Source organism: Anomaloglossus baeobatrachus, chromosome 2, assembly GCF_048569485.1.
Source record: "Anomaloglossus baeobatrachus isolate aAnoBae1 chromosome 2, aAnoBae1.hap1, whole genome shotgun sequence".
Lineage (NCBI taxonomy): Eukaryota > Metazoa > Chordata > Amphibia > Anura > Aromobatidae > Anomaloglossus > Anomaloglossus baeobatrachus.
Genome location: NC_134354.1, coordinates 140,449,485 through 140,470,424, shown reverse-complemented (window position 1 = coordinate 140,470,424; position 20,940 = coordinate 140,449,485). Strand labels below are relative to the sequence as shown.

The 20,940-nt window shown below is 47.1% G+C and overlaps 1 protein-coding gene across 1 annotated transcript in view; it reads left to right on the top strand.

Moving 5' to 3' along the window:
* The window catches only part of ZFX (zinc finger protein X-linked), a 68,291-nt gene extending 51,072 nt beyond the window's left edge, over positions 1–17,219 (top strand). Inside the window, exons 7-8 of the mRNA XM_075335399.1 lie at positions 1,400–1,552; positions 12,553–17,219. Of these exons, the coding sequence (XP_075191514.1) occupies positions 1,400–1,552; positions 12,553–13,745 (1,346 nt within the window). The 3' untranslated portion in view covers positions 13,746–17,219. The remainder of the gene's footprint in view (positions 1–1,399; positions 1,553–12,552) is intronic.
* Positions 17,220–20,940: the final 3,721 nt, after the last annotated feature.

Here is a 20,940-nt window from a genome sequence, read left to right as displayed (position 1 = left end):
CTTTGACTGTGTGCGCATTTTCATTCCTCGTCTTCCACTGCTACTTAGTATGTGTATTCTTCTGTGTACAGCTTCTATTATTATTATTATTTATTATTATTATTATTATTTATTTATTTATAGAGCACCATTAATTCCATGGTGCTGTACATGAGAAGGGGTTACATACAAAATACATATACAAGTTACAGTAGACAGACTAGTACAGAGGGAAGAGGGCCCTGCCCTTGCGGGCTTACATTCTATAGGATTATGGGGAGGAGACAGTAGGTGGGGTGTAGATTGGGCGGCAGCTCCGCACGGTGGTCGGGCGGCAGTGAGTTCATTGTAGATTATAGGCATTTCTGAACAGGTGGGTTTTCAGGTTCCGTTTGAAGTTTGCAAGGGTAGGGGATAGTCTGACGTGTTGAGGCAGCGAGTTCCAGGAGACTGGGGATGCTCGGGAGAAGTCTTGGAGTCGGTTGCTTGAGGAGCGAATGAGAGAGCAGGAGAGAAGGAGATCTTGGGAGGACCGGAGGTGACGTGTTGGAGTGTAGTGGGAGATTAGTTCAGAGATATAGGGAGGAGATAGATTATGCACAGCTTTGTAGATCAGTGTTAGTAGTTTGGATTGGATGCGGTGGAAGATTGGGAGCCAGTGGAGAGACATGCAGAGAAGAGAAGCGGGGTGGTATTGAGGAGAGAGGTGGATCAGACGGGCAGCAGAATTAAGGATGGACTGGAGAGGGGCGAGCGTGTTGGCAGGGAGGCCACAGAGGAGGGTGTTACAGTAATCGAGGCGGGAGATTATGAGGACATGCACTAGCATTTTTGTAGATTGTGAGTTGAGGAAAGTACGGATTCTGGAAATATTTTTGAGTTGAAGACGACAGGAGGTGGTGAGGGATTGGATGTGTGGTATGAAGGACAAGGCAGAGTCAAAGGTCACTCCGAGGCAGCGAACTTTGGGTACTGGCGAGAGCCTGGTGTTATTTATTGTAATAGATAGATCAGGTGGAGAGTGTAGGTGAGATGGAGGAAAGATGATCAGTTCAGTTTTGGCCACATTGAGCTTTAGGAAGCGAGAGGAGAAGAAGGAGGATATAGTAGATAGACATTTCGGGATTTTGGACAGCAGAGATGTGACTTCTATACACAGGAGAGGGGCGGAAAGGTGCACTGAAGCCCCTCATTTATGTATGTATTACATTGTTTTTCTCTAAAACATATTTATTAAAGTGTTCAATAAAATTAATTTTTTTAGGTGCTGTGTCCTTGTATGAAGATCTAAATACTTAAATTTGACTTTTGGGGGTGGCAGACTTTCTTTAGAATGTCAGTCCGATCATATTAAACTGTCCCACATTGTGATTATTTGATGACTTGTCAGATCTACTTGAATTTTGACTTTCTGTTGTAGGGAATAGCATGAATAACAGCTTGGAGGGTGTGGAGCACAGGAATGGCACTGCCAGCGCCCTATTGCACATAGATGAATCTGATGGACTGGACAGGCTAGCAAAGCAAAAACCAAAGAAAAAGAGAAGAGGGGAAAACCGTCAGTACCAAACAGGTATGTTTCTGATTATATGCCGGTTCTTATGACCGTTTTTTTATTGAGATTGGACAATATCTCTATAGCGTCTTTGCTTATTAGGGTATGTGCACACGTTGAGTATTTGGCTGCAGAAACTTCTGAACCATTTTTGCATCTCTTGCCAGGAAAAATGGAAGTGTATGCCCCATTTTTGATGCGTGTTTGCATGCTTTTTTCAAATTAACTTCAGTGTGTGAAAAAAACACTGAAAGAGTTAACATACTGCAGATTATTTTCTGCACCAATTCTGTGAGGAGAAAATACTCAGTGTGCACTGCACGTCAGGATTCTCATTGACTTTGCTGGCACTTAAAAGCACAACATGACCACACTACCTTAGGGTATGTGCACACATCAGGACCCACTGCGTCCTGGACTTGGCAGGTCCTGACCTGCGGGGCCTCAAATCTCTTCCGCAGGAGACCGCAGCTGCTCGTGCCAACGATCCGGGCTTGGGCAGTTGTGGTCTCTCGCTGTGTTTTCCCTGCTGAGAACGCTTGTGTCTCCACAGATAAAAATTGACATGCTGTGGCTCGGGAAGCTGCACCACAGGTCAGTTTTTGCTATGGGAAAAACAAGCACAGTGGGCATAGGATTTCTAGAAATCCCATACATTGTGCTTCTACTGTACAACGCAGAGTTTTGGATGCAGCGAAAACACGCTTCGTCCAAGGTACTGTGAACCCTGATCGTGGGCACGCAGCGTTAGATAGGTTTTTAAGAGTGTAAGCATTTGTGTCAATCATTGTGAAACTCAAAAAAAATCTCAAGATTTGACATTTTTTGTAAAATTATTTTATGGTTCAGCTTCCAGTCCTCTGTACCCAACAATTATAGATTACAGTGGGTACGGAAAGTATTCAGACCTCTTTAAGTTTTTCACTCTTTGTTTCATTGCAGCCATTTGGTAAATTCAAAAAAGTTCATTTTTTTCTCATTAATGTACACTATGCACCCCATCCTGACAGAAAAAAACAGATATGTAGAAATTTTTGCAAATTTATTAAACAAGAAAAACTGAAATATCACATGGTCATAAATATTAAGACTCTTTGCTCAGTATTGAGTAGAAGCACCCTCCTTTTGAGCTAGTACAGCCATGAGTCTTCTTGGGAATGATGCAACAAGTTTTTCACACCTGGATTTGGAGATCCTCTGCCATTCTTCCTTGCAGAGCCTCTCCAGTTCCGTCAGGTTGGATGGTGAACGTTGGTGGACAAGTCTGAGGTCCAGAGCACTCTGGAAGAGGATTTGTTCCAGTATATCTGTGTACTTGGCCGCATTCATCTTTCCTTCAATTGCAACCAGTCATCTTGTCCCTGCAGCTGAAAAACACCCCCATAGCATGATGCTGCCACCACCATGTTTCACTGTTAGGATTGTATTGGGCAGGTGATGAGCAGTGCCTGGTTTTCTCCACACATACCGCTTAGAATCATCTACAAAAAGTTCTATTTTTGTCTCATCAGACCAGAGAATCTTATTTCTCATAGTCTGGGAGTCCTTCATGTGTTGTTTTTTTTTGCAAACTCTATGCATGCTTTCATGTCTTGCACTGAGGAGAGGCTTCCGTCGGGCCACTCTGCCATAAAGGCTCATCTGGTGGAAGGCTGCAGTGACAGTTGACTTGGTGAAACTTTCTCCCATCTCCCTACTGTATCTCTGGAGCTCAGCCACAGTGATCCTGTGGGTTCTTCTTTATCTCTCACCAAGGCTCTACTCCCACGATTGCTTAGTTGGATGGATGGCCAGGTCTAGGAAGAGTTCTGGTGGTCCCAAACTTCTTCCATTTAAGGATTATGGAGGCCACTGTGTTCTTAGGAACCTTGAGTACTGCAGAAATTCTTTTGTAACCTTGGCCAGATCTGTGCCATGTCACAATTCTGTCTCTGAGCTCCTTGGGGAGTTCCTTTTTGACCTCATGATTCTCATTTGGTGTGACATGCACTGTGAGCTGTGAGGTCTTATATAGACAGTTGTGCGCCTTTCCAAATCAAGTCCTATAAGTTTAATTAAACACAGCTGGACTCCAATGAAGGAGTAGAACCATCTCAAGGAGGATCACAAGGAAATGGACAGCATGTGACTTAAATATGAGTGTCTAAGCAAAGGGTCTGAATATTTATATATTTTAGTTTTTCCTGCTTAATAAATTTGCAAAAATGTTCGTTGTTTTTTTTTAATTTACGAAATGGCTACAATGAAACAGTGAAAAAGTTAAAGGGGTCTGAATGCTTTCCATACCCACTGTAAGTCCACACTCATATGCCAAAACCTAAAATGTTTGGTTTTAGTGCGAATGTAATAAAGCTGCGTTCATGCGTTGCAGCTACATCATGCTCGTGGTTTTCCAAATTTGGGGTACCACAATTACAGCACATGAAGGCAAGAAAAACACTGGCTGCAAAGAGGCAATGTAGCCTTACTATTTTGGGTGAAGTAGACGTTTTAAATTTTGGCTTGAATATTAACATTATTTCTCTTGAACAATTCATACAAAGAGAAGTTCTTTTAGGGTCTGTGCACACAAGTCTTTTTGCTTACTTTTTGGATCAGCGCTCCCAAGTTGTTTAGGAGGGTTTTTACCATATCGAATATATCCAAAAATACCTGAGAAAATACATCTGCAAATAAAGGCTTAAACGCAAGAAAAGTAATACTTCATGCAAGCCACTAGATGTCCTATTTGATTAGGTTTCTCTCTTTCTCTCTTTCTAGAGCTTATGTTGAAAGATATCCATGGATGAATCGATATTTAGCAGTACTTAGGCTACGTTCCCACAATCAGTTTTTGGCGCTGCAGAATTTCTGCACCATCTCCACATCTTAGTGTACTTACATTTTTTTAATTGCATTGTTGTGTGCGTTTTTGATGCTGCTTTTTTTGTCTGTTTGGTGTGTCATCTTTTAAGCTTTTCAGCACCCTTTTTATTTGTTCCTAGTCAGTGTGCCCTTGAAGCCAGTTGTATGCTTCCCAGTACACTGCACATGAATGGAAGGGCCGACTAGTCTGGGGAAACAATGCCCCTGAGACTAGTCACAGGCCTAATTAGCATAGGGACAGTGAGGGTTAGAAGTTGTTTATTTTAAACATTAATAGTTTTATACAGGGCTGGTTAGGGAGGGAATTTGAGCATACAGCAATGAATTCTACTTGGTTGGGGAGGAATAGGGGACCTGACAGATTCCCTTTAACCCCTTCATGACCATGGACGGATATATCCGTCATGGAGCGTGTCCCATTTAAGCCCTTTTCCTATTAAGCCGAAATTCCTTTCGTTCCTCCAACTGGTCGTCCTCTAAGCCCTCGGCCTCGTCCACTAACTCAGCCAAGGACCAAAAATCCAACTGGCGCACAAAGGCGCGTCCACAGAACAATGACCCAAGGGGATTTCCTGGCATCCATCGACATCAGAGATGCCTATCTGCATGTGCCAATTGCAGAGTCTCACCAGCGTTGGCTACGTTTTTCAATCTGAGAGGAACATTTCCAATTCGTGGCTCTCCCCTTCGGGTTAGCCACGACCCCTCGGGTATTCACCAAGGTCATGGCAGCAGTGATTGCGGTTCTGCACCTCCAGGGGTTGGCAGTGATTCCTTACCTGGACGTCCTTCTAGTCAAGGCTTCATCCAGCGCAGACTGTCAGCGGAGTGTCTCGCTCACTCTCGCCACTCTAGCCCAATTCGGGTGGCTGGTCAATCTGCCCAAATCCACTCTGACTCCGACCCAGAGGCTCACGTACCTAGGGATGCAGTTCGAGACTCTGCCGGCACTTGTGAAGTTGCCCTTGATCAAACAGCAGTCCCTCCAACTGGCGGTGCGCTCTCTGCTGAGGCCCCGCCGTTATTCCATCAGGCACCTGATGCAGGTGCTGGGTCAGATGGTGGCGTCAATGGAGGCTGTTCCCTTTGCCCAGTTCCATCTGCGTCCTCTGCAGCTGGACATTCTCCGCTGTTGGGACAAGCGGCCTTCCTCCTTGCACAGGTTAGTGGCTCTGTCGCCACAGACCAGGAGCTCTCTTCAGTGGTGGCTTCGGCCCCTCTCTCTGTCTCTGGGACGCTCCTTCCTGGCTCCGTCCTGGGTGGTCCTCACCACGGATGCCAGTCTATCCGGCTGGGGAGCGGTATGTCTCCACCACCGAGCACAGGGCACTTGGACTCCGTCCGAGTCAGCCCTCTCGATCAATGTGCTGGAAACCAGAGCCGTGCTCCTGGCTCTCCTAGCTTTTCACCACCTATTGGCGGGCAAGCACATCCGAGTCCAGTCAGACAACGCGACAGCAGTTGCCTACATCAATCACCAAGGCGGGACACGCAGCCGCCTGACAATATTGGAGGTACAACGTATCCTTCAATGGACGGAGGACTCCAAGTCCACCATATCCGCAGTCCACATCCCAGGCGTGGAAAACTGGGAGGCAGATTATCTCAGCCGTCAAACCGTCGACAGTGGCGAGTGGTCCCTGCATCCGGCAGTGTTTCAGTCAATCTGCTGCAAGTGGGGCACTCCGGACGTGGACCTAATGACATCCCGTCACAACAAGGTTCCGATTTACGTGGCTCGCTCCCACGATCCTCAGGCCTTCGCAGCGGACGCTCTGGTTCAAGACTGGTCCCAGTTTCGTCTGTCCTACGTGTTCCCCCCTCTAGCTCTCTTGCCCAGAGTCCTGCGCAAGATCAGAATGGAGGGCCGTCAGGTCATCCTCATTGCTCCGGACTGGCCCAGGCGAGCTTGGTACCCAGACCTGCTCCATCTGTCCGTAGAGGTGCCTTGGCATCTTCCGGAAGGTCCAGACCTTCTCTCACAAGGACCGTTTTTCCGCCAGAATTCTGCGGCTCTCAGATTGACGGCGTGGCTCTTGAGTCCTGGATCTTGACGGCTTCTGGTATTCCTCCTGAAGTCATTTCCACTATGACTCGAGCACGGAAGTCTTCCTCCGCTAAGATCTATCACAGGACTTGGAAAATTTTCCTGTTCTGGTGTCGCTCTTCTGGCCATGCTCCTTGGCCTTTTTCCTTGCCGACCCTTCTGTCTTTTCTACAGTCCGGTCTGCAGCTAGGACTGTCCCTCAATTCTCTCAAGGGACAAGTCTCGGCTCTGTCAGTGCTGTTCCAGCGGCGTATATCGCCCGGCTGGCTCAGGTCCGCACCTTCATGCAGGGCACGTCTCACATCATTCCGCCTTACCGGCGGCCCTTGGATCCCTGGGACCTCAATTTGGTCCTCACGGCCTTGCAGAAACCCCCCTTTGAGCCTCTTAGGGAGGTTTCTTTGTTTCATCTTTCACAGAAAGTGGTCTTTCTAGTGGCCATAACTTCCCTCAGGAGAGTCTCTGATTTGGCTGCGCTCTCTTCGGAGTCACATTTTTTGTTTTTTCATCAAGACAAGGTGGTTCTCCGTCCGACTCCAGACTTTCTCCCTAAGGTGGTTTCTCCTTTCCACCTTAACCAGGACATTACCCTGCCTTCCTTTTGTCCGGCTCATGTTCATCGCTTTGAAAAAGCGTTGCATACTCTGGATCTGGTGCGGGCGCTCCGGATCTATGTGTCTCGCACCGCTGCTCTTAGGCGGTGCACCTCTCTTTTTGTGCTAACCACAGGTCGGCGTAAGGGCCTCTCTGCTTCTAAGCCGACCTTAGCCCGTTGGATTAGGTCGACCATTTCCGATGCCTACCAGTGTTCTCAGGTGCCTCCCCCGCCGGGGATCAAGGCACACTCGACCAGAGCTGTCGGTGCCTCTTGGGCTTTCAGGCACCAGGCTACGGCTCAGCAAGTCTGTCAGGCTGCCACTTGGACTAGCCTGCATACCTTTTCAAAGCACTACGAAGTGCATGCTCATGCTTCAGCAGATGCGAGCTTGGACAGACGCATCCTTTAGGCGGCTGTCGCCCATTTGTGAAGTTAGGCTCCACCTACTTCTTAGTTTTTCTGTTTATTCCCACCCATGGACTGCTTTGAGACGTCCCAATGTCTGGGTCTCCCATAGGAACGATAAAGATAAAGAGAATTTTGTTTACTTACCGTAAATTCTTTTTCTTATAGTTCCGTATTGGGAGACCCAGCACCCTCCCTGTTGCCTGTTGGCAGTTTCTTGTTCCGCGTATTATCACCGGCTGTTGTCGTGGACAGAGTCTCCGGTTGCTCCGGTTCTTGCTCTGTTTTTACTTGTGGGTGGCTATTCTCCTTCAGCTTTTGCACTAAACTGGCTAGATCTGGTTCTCCAGGGGGTGTATAGGCTCAGAGGGAGGAGCTACACTTTTTAGTGTAGTACTTTGTGTGTCCTCCGGAGGCAGAAGCTATACACCCAAAGTCTGGGTCTCCCAATACGGAACTATAAGAAAAAGAATTTACGGTAAGTAAACAAAATTCTCTTTTTTTACAGCAAAATTTCCACTTTAAATGCAATTCTGTGCTGAAAGTCTGCACAGAAAACTCAGCATACCAAGAGAAATTGACATGCTGCAGATTGGAAAAACGCACCACAGGTGAATTTATGCACCGTAGAAAAGAAAGCACCTTGGACTTAAGATTTTTATTAATCTCATCCACTTTGCTTGTACTATAAATCGCTGCATTTTTAATGCAGCGGAAAAAAGAAAACGCAATAAAAACTCATCATGGGCCCATACCCTTAGGGTGCATGTCAACGATCAGTTTTCACAGCGTTTTGGACGCAGCATGCATAGTGGATGGGGTTTTTAGAAATCCCATGCCCACTGTGTTTGTTTTTTCTGCAGCAAACACTGACCAGCATGTCAATTGTTTGCTGCAGAGTAACAAGCGTTCTCCACAGGGAGAACAGAAGAGAGAGGCCGCAACTGCCTGAGCCCAGATAATGGTCACAGGCAGCTGCGTTCTCCTGCGGAGGAGACTCGCGGCCCCGCAGGTCAGGACGCAGCGGGTCCTGATCGTGAGCACATACCCTTACAAGTTCACATTGCTGTCACCATAAACATTCCTCAGTGCCAGTCATCCTGAGCAGCAGACTGTTCAATTGTGGAGAATTTACATTGGTAGAATCTGACAAATATGTTCTTTTCTTATAGGGAGGGATATTGAATTAATAAAAAAAAAAAAAGAAATTGTATCAAGAAAACATTTTTGGTTTAATAGTAAAAATGAAACTGAGATCCTGTTACCTGACGATTATGACATGTTGCCTGTAGTGTGTGTTGTGTGTATGTACAGGGTGCAATAGAGACTGTTTTCTTACTCAAACACATATATCTGATGGTATTGATCTGTTAATATCTATATATATAATTGCCTTATTCTGTCTGTCTGTCTGTCTGTCTGTCTGTCTGTCTGTCATGCTCCAAAATTGTGTCCTTACGGTGACACAAAGCTGATTGGCCGCTGGGCTCGCCATGGCCCCGCCCCCCCACACGGATTGGCCGCTCACCCAGGCTGCGCCCCCACACGGATTGGCCAGCCGCTCGCCCAGGCTCCGCCCCCCCCACAGATTGGCCTCTCGCCCCGGCACCCTGCAGGCATTGGCAATTCAGCCACGCCACGCCCCGCCCCCCTCACGCAATGCACGTTAGCTCTGGCCCCACCCCCTCCCTCCCCCCGCGCATTTCTCTAACTGACACGGCTGTCACGGAGGTGAGTACGGTACTCCCTATCCCCCCCCAACCCCCCCCCCCCCCCCCCCCCCCGGCCCCCGCTCCCAAAGGGGTGGTGTGGATACTCGCATGGTTACAAGCGCTGTCACGGAGGTGAGTACTGTACTCCCTCCCCCGGCCCCCGCTCCCACGGCAGTGGTGGGAGTGGTGTGGATACGTTGGTAACCATACTCGCATGGTTACAAGCCCATCAAGGTCCTGCTGCGCCGGAAGGTCCACACGCACACACACAAACATACACACACATCAGATCACACTCACACTCACTCTCATACACACCTCACACACACCTCACATCGCATCCACATACTCACGACATCCTGGGATATCGCTTGCTTCTCGGCGGCGAAAATGTGCTGTTGTGATCTTCCAGGACCTGACGGAGGATCACATGGCCAGAAGCATGTGATATCCCCGGATGTTGTGAGTATGAGCGCGTAAGTGCGATATCGTCAGTGTCTGTGTGTGTGAGTGGATGCGATCGAGTGTGTGTGAGTGGATGCGATCGGGTGTGTGTGAGTGGATGCGATCGGGTGTGTGTGTGAGTGGATGCGATCGGGTGTGTGTGTGAGTGGATGCGATCGGGTGTGTGTGTGAGTGGATGCGATCGGGTGTGTGTGTGAGTGGATGCGATCGGGTGTGTGTGTGAGTGGATGCGATCGGGTGTGTGTGTGAGTGCATGCGATCGGGTGTGTGAGTGTCGGCAGAGGAGCAGGGCGTGCTGGAGGAGGCTGGGAGCAGAGAGGCTGATCATGGGGAAGAGGGAAATGCTGATGCTGAAGGAGGCTGGGATGGGAAAGCTGGGAAGAAGGAGGCTGGGAGGAGAGAGGCTGATCCTAGGGAAGGCTGGGGAGAGGAGGCTGATGCTGAGGGAGGCTGGAAGGAGAGAGGCTGATGCTGAGGGAGGCTGGGACGAGGGAGGCTGATGCTTAGGGAAGCTGATGCTGGAGGAGGCTGGAAGAACAGAGGCTGATGCTGGTGGAGGCTGATGCTTGGGGAGGCTGATGCTGGGAGAGACTGGGACAGGAAGGCTGATGCTGAGGGAGGCTGGGAGAGGGAGGCTGGGAGGAAGGAGGCTGGGAGGAGAGAGGCTGATCCTTGGGAAGGCTGGGAAAGGGAGGCTGATGCTGAGAGAGGCTGGAAGGAGAGAGCCTGATGCTAAGGACAGAGACGCTGATGCTGGGAGGAGAGAGGCTGATGCTGCGGGCAGAGAGGCTGATGATGCGGGTAGAGAGGCTGATGCTGGCGCAGCATGGCGGATGGAGCACGTTTGGTAATGCGCAGCATGGCGGATGGAGCACGTTTGGCAGTGCGCAGCATGGCGGATGGAGTACGTTTGGCAGTGCGCAGCATGGCGGATGGAGCACGTTTGGGAGTGCGCAGCATGGCGGATGGAGCACGTTTGGGAGTGCGCAGCATGGCGGATGGAGCACGTTTGGGAGTGCGCAGCATGGCGGATGCAGCACGATGGCGAGTGCGGAGTATGGCGGATGGAGCATGTTTGGGAGTGCGCAGCATGGCGGATGGACCACGTTTGGGAGTGCGCAGCATGGCGGATGGAGCACGTTTGAGAGTGCGCAGCATGGGAGATGGAGCACGATGGGGGGTGCGCAGCATAGGGGATGGAGCACGATAGGGAGTGCACTGCATGGGGGATGGAGCACGATGAGGAGTGCCCAGCATGGCGGATGGAGCACGTTTAGGAGTGCGCAGCATGGCGGATGGAGCACGTTTGGGAGTGCGCGGCATGGCGGATGGAGCACGTTTGGGAGTGCGCAGCATAGATGATGGAGCACGATGGGGGGTGCGCAGCATAGGGGATAGAGCACGATGGGGAGTGCGCTGCATGGGGCATGGAGCACGATGGGGAGTGTGGAGTATGGCGGATGGAGCACGTTTGGGAGTGCGCAGCATGGTGGATGGAGCACATTTGGGAGTGCGCAGCATGGCGGATGGAGCACGTTTAGGAGTGCGCAGCATGGGAGATGGAGCACGATGGGGAGTGCGCAGCGTGGCGGATGGAGCACGATGGGGAGTGCGCAGCATGGGGAATGGAGCACGATGGGGAGTGCGCAGCATGGCGGATGGAGCACGTTTGGGAGTGCGCAGCATGGCGGATGGAGCACGTTTGGGAGTGCGCAGGATGGGAGATGTAGCACGATGAGGGGTGCGCAGCATAGGGGATGGAGCACGATGGAGAGTGCACACCTCCCCCCAACACACACACACACACGCGCGCGCGCGCACTGCACAACACACCACACACACACACTGGAAACCACAAACAACTGCCCTACACAGACACCCACACACAGACAACGCTGCACACACAAATATACGCACATACCGCACATATATATAACAAAAATCATACATGAACTACACAATACGTAAATTCTAGAATACCCGATGCGTAGAATCGGGCCACCTTCTAGTCTTTCTATATGTGTATAGATTTACTTGTGTACCAAATCACATTTTCTCCTCCCTTTATAGTGAAACCGATATTGTCGTCAGTTATTCACATCAGTGGCTGCGGCTTCCTATACGGAGTCTGAGCTCACAATTTCATAAACATTCAGGGAAAGCAATTAATGCACTAAAGCACTTTCAGTATCCTATCACTATAGAGAGTGAGCTGTAAAAGTGGCACCAAAAATGGATGGCTTTCTTTTAAAGGGAACCTGTTATATGATAACGCTATTAACCCACACATGTAGTGTAAGGAAGGTGGGGAGCTGCAGTCCTGAAAGTGCAGCACCCAGCTGAAAATGAACTTTCTTCCTCCCTGGAGCTGCTGGCTTTCAGGCCTGCCGGTGTGGCTATAGTCCCCAGTCACATCAATGTGAGCTCACCGTGGCGGCACTTTGACAGACTACTGGGCACTGATGCTCTGTTTATCTGGCTGTCAGACATAGTGTCGGGATGTACTCACAGCGGCTCCAGGAAGGAATAAAGTTAATTTTCTTCCAGGAGCTGCACTTTACGTAGAACAGCCGGGACTTTTTCTAACTGTATTAACCTGCAGCTCAGTCCCATATTTGCAGGTTAATAGCGTTATCTGACCTGACGGATCCCATTTTAAAACATGCAGCATTGAATGTATAATTCTTTAGCAGCAGTTAATGTCTGCGGGCGATTCCTCGGCTTAGAAAGTAGAAGCAATGATGTCATCGTCTCTTGTCTCATGATATTGTGTGTGCTGGAAATCCCCAAGCATCAGAAATATGATTCAGTCTCTCAAAACCGCACAAAGATTTGGGGATATCAGAAAGAATGTGACTTTATTTTAACTAAACTTTTTCCTTTCAAACCTCTTCATCAGTGACATTAATATGTGTTTGTTTTTTAGCCATAATTATTGGCCCTGATGGCCACCCACTTACTGTGTACCCATGTATGATCTGCGGCAAGAAATTCAAATCCCGAGGCTTTCTGAAGAGGCACATGAAGAACCACCCCGAACATCTGGTGCGTAAGAAATATCGCTGCACTGACTGTGATTATACCACCAATAAAAAAGTAAGTCTACACAACCACCTGGAGAGTCACAAACTGTCTGCTGTAGTTATTAAAACGGAGAAGGAATTGGATTGCGATGAATGCGGAAAAGTATTTCTACATCCGAATGCTTTGTTTGCCCACAAGCTGACACACAAGGAAAAGGCGGGCAACAAAATGCACAAGTGCAAGTTCTGTGATTACGAAACTGCTGAACAGGGCTTGTTAAATAGACACCTTATGGCCGTGCACAGCAAAAGCTTTCCACACATCTGTGTGGAGTGTGGGAAAGGTTTCCGTCACCCATCAGAATTAAAGAAGCACATGCGCACTCACACCGGCGAGAAGCCATATATCTGTCAATATTGTGACTACAAATCTGCTGACTCCTCCAATTTGAAAACTCACGTTAAGACAAGGCACAGCAAAGAAATGCCATTCAAGTGTGAGATCTGTCTCCAGACATTCGCAGACGCTAAAGATTTGCAGGCACATGTCATCCTGCATCAGGAGATCAAAAGTCACCAGTGCCTGCATTGTGACCACAAGAGCTCTAACTCCAGTGACCTGAAAAGGCATATTATTTCTGTACACACAAAGGACTATCCTCACAAGTGTGAAGTCTGTGAGAAGGGCTTCCACCGGCCCTCAGAGCTTAAAAAGCATGAAGCTGCACACAGGGGTAAAAAGATGCATCAGTGCCGGCATTGTGAGTTCCAAATTGCGGACCCTTTTGTGTTAAGCCGCCACATTTTGTCTGTACATACTAAGGAGTTGCCATTCAGGTGCAAACGCTGCCGTAAAGGCTTCAGGCAGCAGCAAGAACTGAAAAAGCACATGAAGTCTCACAGTGGTAAAAAAGTGTATCAGTGTGAGTACTGCGAGTACAACACCACAGACGCTTCCGGCTTTAAACGCCACGTCATCTCCATCCACACCAAAGACTATCCCCACAGATGTGACTACTGCAAGAAAGGCTTTCGCCGGCCATCCGAAAAGAATCAACACACAATGAAACATCATAAAGAGGCTAGCTTAGTTTGACTTGGTCTATTGTGGTCGTTTGCAGAGTATTGCTAAAATATACCCGTTCTTGTAGAGATCTCTGGTCAGGTTTTTTGTTTTTTTTTTGTTTTGTGTTTTTTTTTTTTGTTTTTTTATGGTAATAATCCATGTGCCTCTAGACTAATAATTATTTTTATATTCAAGTCCTTCTCTATGTTTAACAATTTCACAAAGTTGTAAATACAAGGAGAGCGCTGGATACTTGTGTTCAGGTCATTTGTCCAGAGTTCTCTGCACTTGTATCTTTGTAAATTCCCCCATTAGTATCAATTCCTCTTACTCCATCGTGACCCGCTTTGCACACATCACACGGTGCACTTTTTTTCACAGGGATAACTTGTCGTGGATTCTAAAGAAATAAGTTTAGAGAAAACACTTTTCCTTTTTGGATCCACACCTGGTCTTAGCTGGAAATGTATATTAAACACTGAAATCTATGAGTAAAGCTTTTAAATGGGGTTTCCAGAAACTTAAATTGATAATTTTAGTCTTAGGATAAGACTCAATTTTTGATCTTTGGTGGGTCCCACATCCAGACCCTCAGTGATCAGAAAAAACAAGGATGTGCAGGGGATGTTAATTGACACAGTGATATCCATACCCATGGGGCTGTGGCTTAAGTCATTCAATTGCACGGGTGGGATGTGACCAGACTTGGGGCCACTTTGCACACAACAACATCGCAAGCCGATGCTTGCGATGCCGAGCGCGATAGTCCCCGCCCCCGTCGCAGGTGCAATATCATGTGATTGCTGGCGCAGCGAACATTATCGCTACGGCAGCTTCACATGCACTCACCCGCCCTGCGACGTCGTACTGGCCGGCAAACCGCCTCCTTCCTAAGGGGGCGGGTCGTGCGGCGTCACTGCGACGTCACACGGCAGGCGACCTATAGGAGCGGAGGGGCGGAGATGAGCGGGACGTAAACATCCCGCCCACCTCCTTCCTTCTCATTGCAGCTGGGACGCAGGTAAGGAGATGTTCCTCGCTCCTGCGCCTTCATACACAGCGATGTGTGCTGCCGCAGGAACAAGGAACAACATCGTACCTGTCACTGCAGCGAAATTATAGATTTCCCAGACACTACACCGATATTACGACGATTTTGCGTTCGTTAATCGTATCATCTAGGATTTACACACTACGATGTCGAGTGCGATGCCGGATGTGCGTCACTTTTGATTTGACCCCTCCGACATCGCACGTGCGATGTCGTAGTGTGCAAAGTGCCCCTAAGGTCATAAATGCGTGTGTTCTATGGCAGTGAATTCCCTATTTCTACACTTTCTGATCCTGGAGATTTTGGCGTTATGACCCCCAACTATTCACACATTTGAGGATTAATTATTAAAGGGGTTGTCCACTTCCCACAGGTAAAATAAAAATAGCCTATACTGACTGGCCCGTTTCCAGCGGTGCCGGGGCTCGTGAGCCCCGCGTCCAATCAGCGCCGTGAGCCCCGGGAACGCGAGCCCTGGAACCGCACCGACTGCGGAGATGAGTATTGGCTTTTTTATTTTGCCTGGGGGGAAAAATTATCCAGGGGGAAGCCTGTGGAATCAGAAGGGGTTGTCGTAAAAGTGTACAACCCCTTTAATGTAGATTTCCATACAAATTCTTTACACGTGATGCAAGGTCATTATCTGAAGTGCTGTAATCTGCCCAATAATGGAAACTTCCTTTTGTCTATAGTTACAAAATTAAAGCAAAGTTTACCAGCGAGATCTTGTTGATCCATTTTCACCTATTCATTGGTATTTCCCACATGACCCCTGTAGGGGAAAGTATTTACTAATGTAAAGTAGTAATCATTGTCCTCATTTTGGGTTGGCAGATACTTTCTTTCCATGGGTTCACTAGGTTTGTGGCTTTTTTTTTCCCCTTCATCTGCCGCGTAGACTCTGCTATTCACTTGTAATTTGGATGTTATTGAGGATCCTTTTTAAAGAAAAAAAAATCTATTTCAGATTATATTCCCAGTATTTTAAAGATGTTTTTTTTTTTAGATGTTGTCTTTTTAAAATAGTAATGAAAATCTTATACTTCACAAAAAGCAACTTCAGGTTGGGAAACAAAATACTTTATTGTAATATAGACAAACGAAATGGGAGAAATCCTTACAATGAAAGTATTGATGGCTATTTTGTATAAAATGTTGACAACTGATTAATTTTATTTGCATCAGAAGATATATTGTCAGAAGCTATGCAGTGCAATTCCGCAAAGAGCAATGTAGATATATTCACTTATTACTTAATGAAATAGATGGCACGCCGTTAGCAGTGTACCGTATGTAACGAGCATATGTACTTCTTGTCTGTCCTGTCAATTAATTGGCACAGAATTTTATGGAGATTTTTAAATGCTGTTTACACTTGTGATGTTTGGCTTTTTTTTCGGGCCTTTTTTTTTTTATTTTAAATTTGGGTCTTAAATTATTGAAAATTTGCACTTTTTAATATAACTGCTAGTGTTTTTTGCTGCATGCAGACTGCAAATAGCTTTGGGAGAAAATTGGACTAGTATTGCAAACAAAAAATAAAATAAATAATTGATTAAAGTCCCATTAATGTTTGCATCTTTGTGGATAGTGTAAAATGTTAATGGCACTTTCTTACAACGGACGTTTGTAAGTTATCGTGGTCCGCTCCTTATGCTTTATATACAGTCAAGATGTTTTATTTCTTTGCACATAAGACACTAAACTTGTAAAAAAAAAAAAAAAAAAATGTCCTATGCTAAATGTTAGGAGAAAATTCATCCATGTAGTATGAGAAGTGCTTGATACCAATGTGAAGGTGGGGGACGGGACCTCCCTGTCAGCTCTTACTGTAAGTAGGGCTTTTCTTCACTTTGACGTTGCTTGTGAGTTGCCAGAATGTATTACATTAGACGTATAGTTACTGAAATTGCTCCAAAGCATACAACAAATAAATCCATGCAGTGTTTATTACTCCCAACATGAATTCAGTTCTCCTAAATAGAATATAATCAAGGCTTCAATTCACTTTTTGTTACAAGAACGGGGGTGTATAGATGTACATTTTTCTGTTTTTAAAGTTTTTTTTGTTTTGTTTTTTTTTTTAATACATCATTCATCTGGCTTTTGTAAAGAACTCGTCTGTATAAAGAGGTTGTAGCTATTGTTCATAATTTGTTGGGGTTTTTTTGTTTTGTTTCCATGGTTTTAGTTTCAGATGAAATGTTTGGTAAATGATCCCAAATTTCAAGAGGTACAGGTTGTTTGTTTTTTGTTTTTTTTATTTTGATTCCTTTGTACAAGAACATAATGTAAATTATTCATTAGACATGGCCTGTAAAATATTTTATTGTCTTTATTCTGTGTACAATTTTGTATAAAAAGTAAAGCAAAATCAATATAGGGATGTGAGATTACATTGTAATTGTGCTCTTGATAATGTGGTAAAATAAAGATCAGAATATTTTCCTGTTGTTGATTTGGTCACAGTATTTTTATTTTTTTTTGGGGGGGGGGGGAGAAAACCAAAATCATCTAATTGCTGTTCCTTTCACTAGTAAAAATGCCTATAACAGCTGAAAAGGATAGGTCATCAATATCTTGGTAAGTGAACAACCCCTTTAATCATGAATGTGTTGATATTTTCTGCAGGTTTTTAGAAATGGTGATTTTGGATAATAAACTTGACCTTTTCAGATGTAATACAGACCAGAAACTTTGAACTGCAGGCGTTTTTCAGGAAATACTCCTATTTTGGGTAGACATTCGTTATCTAAATGGTTTTGGAAGACATTCAATCCAGAAGTGTTGTTTGCACCCTTTTGATTTCTTTATCGCTTCATTGAGTGACACAAGAGACCATGGGTGTATGTATGCTGCTGCCACTAGGAGGCTGACACTATGCAAAAAAAGGTTAGCTCCTCCCCAGTAGTATACACCCACCAATTGGTACGGAGATCCTCAGTCGGTCAGAAAGCAGTCAGAAAAGCTACAGTTAAGAACGGTTAATAGTACAACATCAGTTAAACAATAGAACACCAGGGAAGGTGCTGTGTCCACCATGGGACCTGAGGTTAGTTTCTCCCCACGTTATATACACCTACCAAATGCATGGAGATCATCAGTTCAAATTTAGTGTCCATAGGAGGCAGACACTGGGCTGCATTCAACCCTGTCTCTACCCTTTTAGGCTTCTATTTGTTTGGTGTTATTAAAGATTTCCCTTTGTTTTTCATCTACAACTACTTTGGGGCGACTAAATGTAATTGGTCACCCTGCTCTCCCACCTAGAGACCGGTTGCACAATGTGTGGTTGCGCCACCAGTGTCGTCCTCCGTGCCTGTCCGGCAGGACCCTATCCCCTCCAACACATCAATAGTGTTTGGGGCATCCGCAGTGCGGGACAGGCGGATAGTCCTTGCCTCCCTTTCCCCACACACTCGCCCCCACCCCCCTCCTTTCAGAGCCTGACATGTACGGTAGGGAAGATGGAGATGAGCATGGTACCTACTAGCACCCAATTATCAATGTCCAGGACTACTGATCACTCGTCTTCCTCATTTATTCTTCAGTATAGAACACTGCCGGGGCTTTCAGGATAGGCATCTCTTCTCTCTGTCCTTGGCCATGAGGGGCTGTACACACACGATAATTCCCTGAGGTCCCTAAGGTGCTGCACTCTTTCACTGCCTTTGCCCTTTGTTCCAGTCTCTGTGCACTTTCTTACTCACCGTACAGATGCCCTCAAGCGCCTTTCCTGATATACAGCCGACACGCAACACCTGCATCCTCCACAAAGCAGCTGCAGCTGTTGCACAGCTTCAGCACCACGATTCAAGATGTGTGAACTTGGGTAAGCTCTGCCATCTAGAGGCAACTGCTTTCCCAGCATCTATCCCTCTGGCACCCTCCTTCTTTTTTTTTATACCTAACCTCAGGGAGTCTCGCTCTCATTCTCAGGCCCTTGTTCTGCATTTTGCCTGTGTTTCTCCACAAAGCAGCTGCAGCTGTTGCACAGCTTCAGCACCACGATTCAAGATGTGTGAACTTGGGTAAGCTCTGCCATCTAGAGGCAACTGCTTTCCCAGCATCTATCCCTCTGGCACCCTCCTTCTTTTTCTATACCTAACCTCAGGGAGTCTCGCTCTCCTTCTCAGGCCCTTGTTCTGCATTTTGCCTGTGTTTCTTGTCGCAAGTAGTTTCCCTCCGGTCAGACATCATCCCTCTGTGAAAACTGGAGCTCATCCACCATGCCACTACTGGAGCCCCCCTTCCCCCGAGTGGGCCACAGTTCTCTCCCAGTCTGCAAATAACTTAACCAAGCTCCGTAGATTACGCAGGAGGTCCAAGAAGCAAGCGTGCACCAGTTCATCCTCCAGATCTCCTACCCCTTCCACATCCTACAGGATTGCGTTCTCAGACATTCCGGCAGTTCAAGACTGATCAGGGTTTTGAACTACTGGACAGGACTCTGAAAGGACTAGGAACTAACTCAATCCTGCCAGTCTGTTCCCTTCAAGAAGTTAAAGAGACCTCCACAGGTTTTTCACCAACCACAAAGAATTCAATGAAAGTTTTGCAAAGGCGTGGAAACACCCGGAAAAGAATTTCCAAAGACTTAAGTGCACAGGCTCTTTGCGCCGGATTTTCTCCGTAGGCGGTCAGAGTTCCCCTCTGTGGGTTCCCCATTGTCTCGACCCTCCTCTGGTACTAGCCTTCTGCTCTCTTGAGCCTCACCCAAGAACCCATCAGACAGAAACAGTCTCTAGCCACGTCGGCTTTAGAGGTCTCTGGATTGACTCTGCCCGACCTTTGCTTCCTCTTGGGTCTCCAAGGCTTTTTCTGCCTTGGCTAAGCTACTCTGCCAGAGTATTCTTTCAGGCGCTCCCTCCTCCTAGCTAGTGGATCTCACAGATCAGATTGACCACTCAGGCAAATGCCTTTTTACAGCTTCTCTTGATGCTGATGCAACATCTCTATGATCCGCAGGGCGTTTATAGCTGAAGGCATGGAATGCGGACTCAATATCCAACAAGTCCCGGTCTCCTCTTCAAGGGCTCCAAAATCCTCAGAGAAAAACTGGATATATTTATCCTAGAAAACGTTCCTTGCTTTTCCACTCCTTTTGCCAATTCTCTGTCACAAGTAACAACCATCAGAACAGGTCTCCGGCACGTCAGGAAAAGAGAAGACCCTCCTTCAAGCCAACCCCTCCCTGGAACCCCTGTAGACAACAGAGCAGGCCTTTCCAATCCAGATCAAATAAATTCTCTTCTGTGTGACTGGATACCCCCACCTGGGAATTCTCTCGGGGTGGGTGATTGTCTCCTCCTGTTACGGTATGTGTGACTTTCTGTAATGGACAAGGCTTGGGTCCAAGACGTCATCCGTTATGGCTACAAGATGGTTTTCTTCACTCCCTCACATTTTTTCGAATCCCAACCACCAACGGATTCCTCTCTCATCCCGATCTACTTCAGGGCCTTTCAGTCCCTCCTCAACTTCGGGGTCGTTATTCCCATGCGCGCTTTTCGGGGTTTTAGTCTAACCTATTTGTGGTCCCAAAGAACATGGTTCTGTCTATCCCGTCCTAGATCTCAAAATATTGAGCAGGCGCGTCCATCTCTGCCATTTCCACTCTGTGATAGCCTCCATGGAACCCGGTGAGTTTCTTTGTTCAGTAGACATCCAGGATGCCTATCTGGACATCCCCATATTCCCGTCCCATAGGTTCTTGTATTTCGCGATTCACGGTTACCCCTTCCAGTTCACAGCTGTGCTAGTCAGCCTATCCACAGTGCCCAGGGATTTTTACAAAGGTAATAGCAACGGTGATGGCCGTTCTTCAGACCCGGGGCATTCTTTTCATTCCTCACCTAGACAACGTTCCGATCAAGGCTTCATCACCCTCAGGATGCTGCACGAGTATGCAGATCACTCTGGATACCCTTACTAATATCTGCTGGATCGTCAACAGTTCAAAATCGACTGATTCCAGCCCAATGCATCACCATCCTGGAAATGACGTTGGACCCCACATGCACAAAAGTCTACCCGAAGAAAAGCACTCTGCCCTTCTAAAAAGAATTCGGACTCGGACACCCCTCTCCATGCTCTGATTCTGCATGAGTCTTCTAGGCAAGATGATCGACGGAATGGAGGTACAGTAGAACCTTGGTTAACGAGAACAATCCG